General features: G+C 45.5%; 1 protein-coding gene across 5 annotated transcripts in view; it reads right to left on the bottom strand.

Annotated features, from left to right (window-relative positions):
- Positions 1–2,173: 2,173 nt before the first annotated feature.
- Positions 2,174–10,739, bottom strand: part of ADORA2A (adenosine A2a receptor) — a 31,018-nt gene continuing 22,452 nt past the window's right edge. For all 5 annotated transcript variants that reach the window (XM_048963751.1, XM_048963752.1, XM_048963753.1 and 2 more), the window contains exon 3: positions 2,174–8,222. In XM_048963751.1, coding sequence (XP_048819708.1) covers positions 7,262–8,222 — 961 coding nt within the window. In that variant the 3' untranslated portion in view covers positions 2,174–7,261. The remainder of the gene's footprint in view (positions 8,223–10,739) is intronic.

The following is a 10,739-nucleotide window of genomic DNA, read 5'->3' as shown; positions in this document are numbered from 1 at the left end:
TGGCAAACAAAACCAGAATGATCACAGCTCTGGTGCTTCAATTTCCAAGGTAGCAGGCTTAAAGGCTGCCCAGAACTCTGGAGAAGTTGCAGTCACCTCTCTGGAGAGCACCAAGACACTCCCAAAAACCACAGTCCCAGGTCTGGAGTTCAGTGCATTGGACTCAGACCACACAGTACGGATCTGCACTCCAAATAACCTCATCCTTACACAGTTTACTCTGAACCTGGAGATCAAGTTCTTTGCCTTTCACTTGCCAAAATATCACCATGCTATTCTCAGCCCCACACTTGGCACAGCTTATTTGGTCTCATGCACTGTAAGGACTCTACTTTTCAAAATGAACCTCTGATTTTCAGAGATCTGGGTAAAACTTCCCGTCACTCAGCAGGGTCTCAGTGGCAAACACTGCAGTTTCACAGCAGAGCAATGATTCTGCTCACAGGAGTAGTGCACTCTGCAGCCAAAAAATCCTACAACAGTCCCATCCACTGGGTCATTTCTGAGGAAATGACTCCAGTATCCAGAAGCATCCTCCTTTCTTCCCAGAATGGCACTGATGAGGAGAATGGGAGGTCAGGAAGAATAACACATCTCCACGCATATTCAGTGAGACTCCAGTCTACAGTGAGTTGCATCATCTAACTTCAGGGATCAGAGGTGGACTCCTCCCAGGATCTGAGCTGGCAGAAGTCACACATGGAGAATCTCACTTGTTCACTTTGGCCAAATGCAAAACAGTGCAGAATCTTTCCTGTGAATGTAAATTATGAGGTCCGTAGGGCCCCAGAAAAGATGCTCACAGCTTTTAACCCTCCAAAATTTCTCCTTGAAATACACAGTGGCCGTGAGCACAGCAGGCAACTCATATGCACTATTCTTAGCAGCAAAGGCTTCCTGTTCAGTGGCAGAAGTGACAAGGAAGATCCTGCTGCTTTAAAGCTGTAAAACACCTTTTAGACAAAGCACGTCATCCACCTGTTTGCAGGGAAAATGCCGTGCTCCACTGCTCCATCCTATTTCAACACTCACCAATGTCATCAGTTCCCAGTAATGCAGTAAAGATTGCACTGATGATGTCCCTCAGCTCAGTCTACAGCAGCAGCCCTGCAGTTCAGTTTCTCTGGGTGACCATGCCAAGGTGTAGATTTCCGAAGTGAGATTTCCAGATGAGGCCAATTGTGTTGCTGAACTGGGAGCTCTGTCTGTTCTTCCAAGTACTTGCTTTCTTCCCAGGACCAGGTACAGCCATTGTTCCCCAGGGCTCCTGCAGACCCATTGTTCCTCCCAGCTCCTGGCCTTTGATGCAGCAGAACAAAACGCAGGCTGTTTGCAAAAGGAGGGGAAAAATCAAAAAGCTTTTCAATTACACAGTTGGTTGAACAGCTCGAGCACAGCTGGCTACACAGCACCAGGGTGCCGGCACCTCTCCACAAAGCAGGGCCTCCAGTGAGGCCTCCAATCCAGCTGCAAAGTGAACAGGAAGAGAAATGAGCAGTAGCTGATGGTTATCTGGTGAACTTTCATTTCAACACTTCCCAATTCCAAATGCTCCTGGATCATACAGACTTTCACTAACCCCCCCATACTCATTTAGTAGCTGCCAGCTGTGAAAAGCTGGAAATTCTTCCTGCTGCATTCTGTCAACATTGCTCAGAATTGGCCTGAGATGCACCAGTAGCATCTAGATTCACTGCTTCCACTTCCAGACTACTTTGGCTGACATCATGCTTGGGCAAGCCCAGTCTAAGCAGCATTGGCAGACAGGGGGCTGAAGCAATGGTGTTAGAGGGAGGTCTGATGTGTGAAGGAGAGCCAGAAGGCTGAGATGCTCCAGTCATAGCTGTTCCAGGTACCTCTTCCCGATTCTGTTATGTAACACCGTTCCTGACACTGCAGTGTTTTGGGAAAATACAGTGTTCTACCTCGTGTTCAGGACACAGCTGTAAACATTTTCTCTCACTGCCAGCATGACAGATCCCAGGATGTCAGAGTTGTGAGGGGCTCCCAGTCTGTCTGGGTCCGTCACCTTGTCCATGCTGACATCTTTAGTAGGTAGTACCAGGGAAAAGAGCTCTCTGGAAGAACGAGCCTATGGAAAAAGCTAATAAAAGAATAATAAAACGTTCATAAAATAGGCAGATCTCCCTTGAACAAAGACACTCATGCTCACTTTTACAAATATATTTTATTATTTTAATGCTTATTAAGAAATGTAACCAAGACAGACTCAGCAGCACCAGTGGCTCCTCACTGCCCAGCAGTCTGATGACTTCACAGATATTAAAACTTCACAGGTTCAAGAAAGAAAACAAACTTTGGTCAATGCACTTTAAATACATATGCATGCACAGATTCTCCCACCCCTTTCCCTCCCCTCCCACTGGTAACTGACAAAACAGAGGGAAAACAACAATTATATTCATAAAACATTTAAATTAAGAGAGTAAGTGTTTCTTAGTGACAGCATGTGCAGCAGGTGTTCGTAGTGTCTTGGCTGACAGACCACAGAGACAACCCTCCAAAGAAATGGGGGCAGGAACACCAGCTCCTGAGACAGAACAGGGGAAGCATAGGATGTTCTCAGATCAACAGGTTCCAGTCTTGAACGCAACACATTCTTGTGTTAAGAGTCCCAGCAGATGAATAACACAGGAAGCTATACAGAACACTGCCTCATTTAGGGTTTAGTTGCCTTGTGCAAATCAGGAACTGGTGTCATTTTAGTTACTCTGGATGTGTTTTACTGGTAAAAAAAAGGTCAGACGCTCAGGGCCAGAAAGACAAAGCTCCTCGGTCTGTCTCAGAGCAATCTGATGCCCAAAACAAATCAGGAGAGAACTATTAGGCAGCTGATGTACCAAACACCTCTAGTGAGCATTCTACAGTTTCAGTGCATCACAGCTGTTACTGTATGCTTGTCCTTCCCACAAAGCAGGGCTGAACTGATTTTCTTAGGGGGTAGGATGGTGTGCGCGGGGTGATGCTCGTGAAGCAGAAGGGCTCATTTCACCTGACTGTGCTTATGAAATAAGCATCTGAAAATGAGATAATCCAGAAAAAAACATCTCTTACTCAGTCACATATCAACCACACAAAGTCAACCCCCTGCAGTTATCAGGGCAAGGCTGCCCCTCTGCAGTGACCCAGGAGCACCATAACACTATAAATCCCTTCCAGAGTCCTTATTCAGCCATTTCCACTCCTCTGAGGCTATCAGTGCAAACCTCAGCTCTTTCCAGCACATTCCTGCTCCCATGATAACCTCCCAAACACATACCCTACAAATCTTCCTTCTACATCAAGATTTCCCACCAAACCCTAACACCCCAGTCTGTTCCCACACCTTAAAGACTTTCCTATGCCCTCCAGCATCTCCAGAGTTTCTTTTCAATGAAAGATCAAAGATTCAGAGTATTCCGTGTAACTCCCAAACCTGTCTGCACAATAAATTTGCTAGCAGCAGCTAGGACCAGTTGCAAGTCCTTTCTGTTTACAGTACCCCAACTGTCCTGCCATGCCCTCTATAAACCGGTATCAGCCTCTCAAATCTCCTTCTCATCTCAGTTGGCTCCATTCATAAGCTGTACTTCAGGCTTGCACAGAACTCTGAGATACTGCAGATCCAAAAGAAAGCACAGAACAAAATTCTAAGTGCATTTATTTGCTCACACAAAAAAGCAGTGCCCTACTGAGGAAAGAGACCTAAGAACTCCTCATGATAAAATTACTCCTGGCAACTGATCAGAATTTTACTTTCTCCAAAACCCTATAAAGCAGACAAACCCTGGAGCCCAGTAGTCTCAAGGGAATGCTGAAATTCATGGAATGCCCTCTCACCAAATGAGGCACTGCATCCCTCTATGGATTTTGAGCCATTTTTAGTAACGTGTTCCAATTCAATGAAATTAGTCTCTTCTTACCCCAGCTGTTACTCTCTGGACCCACTGCACCTTGGATTCCTAAGGAGATCTTCTCTATCCTCTCCTGATGGTCACCTCATTCTTCCCTTTGTCTTGCACCATCTTTGTTTATCCAGAATAGCTATTTCATCAGCTAAATCTCCAGCTGGAAGGAAAATGGGAATTTGAGTAGGGAAGTTAGGAAAAAAATGTTAAATTTTAACTTTTCCAATGACTCTTGCTCTGTGTAGTTTGGAAGAGGTGCATTTCTCAAGAGTGGAGAGCATATTTTATTCATGGGATTTTAAAACTTCTTTTTCAGTCCAAGGAAGGAAGCCTTGAAATCATGAAACGAGAAACAAGAATTCCAAAATTCTGTTCAAAAGGCTCACGCTCCCCCCCAACAACTTCAGAAACATCTTCTGAAGGTCCATCTCAGACATATGTTTGCCAGAAGGCACGCAGCATGTGGTGCAATTGCCCTCCGCTCCTTCCTGTGACTACAGACTTCCAATTCCATACAAAACATGCTGCCTTCTTACAACCACTGCACATCCTCCTACACACATCCCGTGGCCCTTTTTCATTTGAAATCTAGATCACTAATGTTGAAAGGGACTGGATACAGTTGGGAGACAACTCAAACAGCCACAGAAAAACTGATTTCAGGACATCTGGAAACTCTAAGTTTGCATGGCAATCTTACTTTGGTTGGGCAGGATAGTTTTCCAGAGGGACAATCTTAATTTTGTCACATCAACATAGATCAATTCAATTCCTGTGGCAACCAAGCAAGAAGAACCCACAATTGAGTGTGAAGAAGCTCAGGAAACAATAGAAAGCAACCAACCTACATCAGCTGTTGAAAGTCTGATGCAACGTGGCATAAAACATCCCTTTACAATGACAACTAAAGCTCAATAGGAGACACTTCTGCACTTGCCTGTGTTCCAGCACATGAGCTATACTGGTATTTTCCCACACTTCCTTCCCTGCTCTGCTTCTTTGTGAACCTAATTGTTATTGACATGAATACCGGATGTAATCTTGTGTTATTCTTAGAAACATTTCAGCTCCCAGCTGAGGCCTAAAGAGATCAGATCCCCATTTTTCAGACTGAATTCCTCTGCTGCTGTTTCAGGAGCCCAGAGGAGTCATCCTGCACAGAGCCGACAGAAATATTCCATCAAGGAAGATAAAGAGCAACAAGATCCCAAGGCACCCTGCAGAGGGCCTGCCTACAGTATCAGTCATAGGGAAATGGTCATGTATTTGCTAATGGTGCTGGAGTGACAATCCACACCTCTGACGTTAGACTATGTGGTAGAGCCATGCCAAGAAAGCAGCAATTCAATTATCAGACTCAATAATCAGATTCAATAATCAGACTGTGAAGTCTACTGTTCTATATAGTTGCCTGTCCTTCTGCTAAGGATTGTGGTGACAAATGCATCCTCTTACCCAGCTTACAGTAAGCTTTTTACTAGCCAAGAGCAGTCATGTACTTTGGACACATTCAGTATTATAAACCGCTCTTCACCTTCATTCAGACAGACTGGAAAAAAAACTTTCTTCAAATAAAACTTAATTTTCATTCTAATAATTCACAATATTTAAAATAAACATGGACAGAGAACACACAAACCTAGAGTGCCATTCTCCAAATACAAAAATGCAACTCCACTTTCCTTCCTAAAAATGAAATTATCTGGGTTCTGAAATGTTAGTGAGGAGACACAAGGAGGAGCCAGGGTTGTAGGCTGACACTTCTGATATTTTTAGCTAAGGAAAAACTCTTGATCCTCAGAACTGCCAGACTTCTAACTTTCTAGTAGGACCATTATTGCCCATCTCCCTGGAAGGCTGATGGCAAGGGGCATAGAGTAGGCATAGAGTATTTGTCTGGAAAACAAAGACTGGAAAATATTTAGGTAGAATACAAGCTAACATGGCACTCTGCTGCCCTTGAGCTACCACGGCTCATAGGTGATACAGAAAATTACTAAGCTGCTGTGAAACTCCTCTACGACAAATCATATCAGTGCATACCTTTGCTGTAGCAGATTTGCCTGCTCTCTTACACACACTACTGCAGTTTCTAAGCAGACTTCTACTAACACTGACTGCTTCCAGCTCCTCAGAGTATCTTCTAACCAGACAGACTGAGATCTATTGGCCTTTGCACTGCTGGGACACATCAGGCTTCACAGTAAAGCACATCAGGAAAAAACTGAAACCACAGGAGAAAAAGATGTTCAGACTGAGCTGGGATTCCAAAAGTAAGTAGGTATGTCTCATCCTGTGTCATTCCCCACCCTGCCTTCCCATCAAAAAATAAAGAAAATGTATCCCACAGACTTTTGAGTGAGAATGACAACTTCGGACCATGGAATTAATTTGTACTCTGGGAACCAGGGCAGGCACAGACACAGAGGCAAAAGCAGTAGCCAGACAGTGCCCACCAGCTTGCAGATACCTCACACCTGATGATTCTCCACTGCACCTCAGGGCAGGGCCACCCCTGGTGATGAAGACCATCCATGCTCTAGCACCAAGTCCTGCTGACTGTCCTTTTGCTAAGGGAACTCCATATTAGTCTCAGTTTTCATTATTTGTTGGATAGAGTGGAGAACTATGAGGTTACATTTGTCTTGTGCATCTGGAACATTGAGCGCCCAGGGAATGGATATGAGTTCTTGTTCATCTTTATAACTTAACACAATGGAATCTAATCAAGACAAGAAAAAACATCCGAGCAACCTGTTGCACTATAAGCTTTAAAAACATGAACTGAAAGACAAAATGTCATGGTTGAAGGTATCCAAAGCTCCCATCAGGTAAATTCCTTTCTTGTCCAGGCAGCTGATGGCATCCTTCCTGACCAATAGATGTTGCTATCTTCCTTCCATTTGTTGCAGGGCCAAATAATTAGATGCTCCTCCTTGTTGCTATTACAATCAAGTGAATGCTTTCAGCCATGGTTTTATTTCTGTTGGTAAAGACAGCAAAACAGACGTACAACCACAGACACACAGTATAGCGTAATGTCACGATATGCCCTGCTTCAGCAGTCTCCCAGTGCTCAATTTGGAATGCCATCTTTGACCCTGTCACTGCTCTTGGTGACAGGCCATCGATGGTTTACATGTCCCTCCTTTCTCAGTCTGTTTCAATGGTCTCTTGGCTTTTTCTCCAGTCTAGTATTTAGGATTGCCACAAATGTCCTGGGTAAGGACCCCTTCCTCCACAGTAACTTGAATACATGTCTCTCCCCCCGCCCCCCAGCCTCATCTTCTGCCGTGGCAGAGGCTGCCCATGGAAAATAAAATAATTATACCAGGAAGACTGTGAACGATTCATCAGGAAACATCAGCTGCTGCAAAGGCTGTGCTTTCTAGATCTGAGAAAGATACCTGGGCATCTATTAACTCTTCATGGTGAAGCTCCCTGTTCACGCACGTATCTGAGAGAATCCCATTTTTGCAGGAACGTGGGAGATGCCCATTTGTCTCCATGTCCAGAGCACTTCCATTCTGGTGCCATTCCAAGACAGCTTTGCATTTGTTTAAGTCCTGCTTTTCAGGATCCCTGTGGATCTCTCCATTGGTGTACACTTCTAACGCATACTCACTGATTCGTATGCTGGCGTTCTCTCCATCCCCACCATGCGTGGAAGTCCTAATGCTGGCTGCTCCTGCCTTGAACTGCTCCTTCCTTCCCAGGATATGCTGGCTGATGATTTTACGGAAGGTGTATCGGAACTCCCTGATTCGGTAGGCATAAATTAGAGGATTAACAACTGAGTTGGCATGAGACAGGATAATGGCTAGATACATCAGCCAGAGGGGAGCATGGGCGCAATTTGGGCAAAAAAGGGTGAAACAGTTAATAATATGTAGTGGAAGCCAACAGACTGCAAACAAGCCAACAATGATGGCTAAAGATTTGGCCGCGTGGACTTCCTTCTGCAAAGTGGAACGTGAGCGTTCCCCATGCACCATCTTGTTCTCCATCTGCTTGAGCTGCCGTCGAGCTGCCATGAAGATTTTCAAGTAGATGCCAAACATGAGGAGAAGAGGCAACAGCACACAGGCAAAAAAGTTGTAGTAGACCATGTACTCCATGGTGACCACAGCCTCAAAGAGACATACCACCATACTGTTGCTGCAGTTGATGGGAGAGGACTTATTAGCACCCAGCTCTTCAATCTGGGAACGCTTGTGCCACCCTAGCATTGGTGTCAACCCAATGATGAAAGATAATACCCAGCAGATGGCAATGATACCTTTGGCTCGAGAGCCTGTCACCAAGCCATTGTACCTGTAAAGCAGAGGAAAAAATGAGAATTACACCAGTGTCATTCAACAAGTCCTTGACACCCAGACAATGGTCCAGTATCCTAGAAGGAAGAAAACAGCAAGAAAGGCATCTATTTCTTCAGCCAGGCCTTTGAACTGCTGTGTAGAACCCACCCAGCCCAGGATGGGCTCCATAGTGACACTGCATGCCATCTACTTTCCTCCTTGCTCCTTTACGCAGTGGATAGGCTACAGAAAAGCAGGGAAATTAAAATGGTTAATTCCACCATGTCACTTGGTCATGTATGCAGATCTTGCAGCCTGAATAACTAGCACCACTGTTCTGACCCTTGGTGGCGAAGGCCACTATGGCTCCTCTGCCAAAGGCATAGAGATGGCTCCTCCATTCTGCCAAGGAAGCAGGCTTCTGGCACAGAATTCCTATGTCTGTCTCACCATTAATCCATCTGTAAGCCAAACAGCACCAAAGGACTGGAGGCACAGTGCCACTGGCCCCATAACCTAGCTGGGTTCCAGTCTGTCGCTGACTGAGTTGCAGAGGTCATGCTGGCATTCCCCTGCACACTACCTCACTTTGCTCCCGCTTTCAACAAGTCCTGCATCACCAGCCTTCCTTAAATAACCGAGACAAGGCCAGCAGTTTTCCTCACCAGCCCAGCAAAGCTGACCCCATATCTTTCTCATAAAATAGGAGTTAAGCTAAGGAGAGTGCTTTGACCACAGGTATACTGTGGGCTGCATTGCACACACCAAAAGCAACCTCAGTGATGAAGATACTGATATACCTAGCTCAACTCAGAGCTCCTAGCAATAAATCCACCAAGATCTGTTGAACAAGACAATAAGCAACATGGTAAGAACCTGACAGGGCAGCCAGGGACCTTTGTTTGTTTGAAATATCAGCCAGTTCCCAAGGCCCCACAGGTTACTGCGAGTCCTGAGCTGACTCCACCAGTTCTTCTCTCTGAAAATGTAAATCAGGGCAACAGTTTAACATTTCAATGCAATTTCCTTTACTTGGTAACACTTAGCATAGAAAGCAGATGGCTGGATTCCCACATTGTCCAGTGTGGGTCCCACACTGCATTTGACCCCATGTTGTCTGCAATTGGACCACAGTAGCTCTGGGCTACCAGTGTTGTTTACCCAGTTCTCCTTCTCCCTCTGTCTCCAGAATTCTCTCAGCAAAATAAACATTAAAAATAATAATAATAATCTAAGCAGCCACAGAAATCTTTCCATCCCTCAGTGAGATAGCCCCTCCCACAGGTTCATGCTCCTATCCTAACACCAGTTCAGAGCAGGGGAAGGGGGATGCTGCTTTCCCCAGGCACAGCAATGAACGGTGATTTTGCCTGCACTTAAAATTCCTGCTGGTGGGCTCTGGAAACAACCTGGCTGATATAAAACCTGGCAGGCTCCATCCTCCATTCCACAGCTGCATTTTAAAATCAGAAAAGGAGGAACAGCTGAAGAAGCCAACCACAATTCCTGGCACTCAAAATACACTGAAATTCACCTTCCATAAATTACAGAGGGATTCAGTTGATCCTGGGACATAAAAAGTTCCCTCTAGCAAGAGGTGGATCCTACTCGGTGCCTATAGGAGGCGGAGAGCACGGCATGGATGCTAGCTGAGAAACTGCTTACATTCAGAGCTAATTAACACAGCGAAACAGCATCTGTGCTTTGAAAAATACCCTTGGGGAACAAGAGGTTGGCCAAAGGCACTTGGAGCTTTGGAAAAAAAAGAAGAAAAAAAAAAAAAAATCACAAAACCCTCCAGCCCTGGAATTGGCTACATCTTGTCAGAGGAATTTTGAAATTGTGCAGCTGTTATCCCACGACTAGAGATGTCCCATCCCTTCCACTAAAAATACATTCATCATTGCTCCAGGCAAACAACTCCCCTCCACTCCACTCCAGCTTCTCCCTCCTTCTTACCCTCTGGGGATTCCTATGCAACAAACTTTACAAGGCTTAGGAACAGCACTTAACCCAAGCAGCCTTCTGCTTCCCAGCTGCACTGTACCAAGTTGGCAGTGCTATCAATTTATCAGTACATTTCTATAATGCTCAGCATCTCCATGGGCTAAGAGCAAAAGCTCACAACACCATGTGTAGCAGCTCTCTGGGTGTCTTTCTGGCCCCCAGGCCAAAACTGCTGCCTGTACCCACAGTGCTGTACAGCTCTGGATGATAAGGTCAGGGCTTTCAGGGAGCATCATGCAATTTGAGCTGCTGGCATCCTGATGCAGGAGGTGCAACCCGCTGAAAGGAGATGCTCACACCTACAGCCCATGCTCTTGCATAGCTGGACAATGACTTTGTAGCGTGTCTGATGTGTCCAGACAGCACTGGATTGCCTGTGCACAAGCAGTTCTCATGCTTCCTGGAAATACTGGACTTGCTACACAAACAACTGCTGGTGAAACTGCAGGCACAGAGAACGTGTGAAGAGCAGAGACACTCAGGGTGGAGGTGGGTGTGGGGTTGGAGTACCTGGCTCCTCCATAAA

Source organism: Lagopus muta, chromosome 17, assembly GCF_023343835.1.
Source record: "Lagopus muta isolate bLagMut1 chromosome 17, bLagMut1 primary, whole genome shotgun sequence".
Classification (NCBI taxonomy): Eukaryota; Metazoa; Chordata; class Aves; order Galliformes; family Phasianidae; genus Lagopus; species Lagopus muta.
Note: the sequence above shows the minus strand (reverse complement) of the source record. Positions and strands in the feature narration are given on the sequence as shown.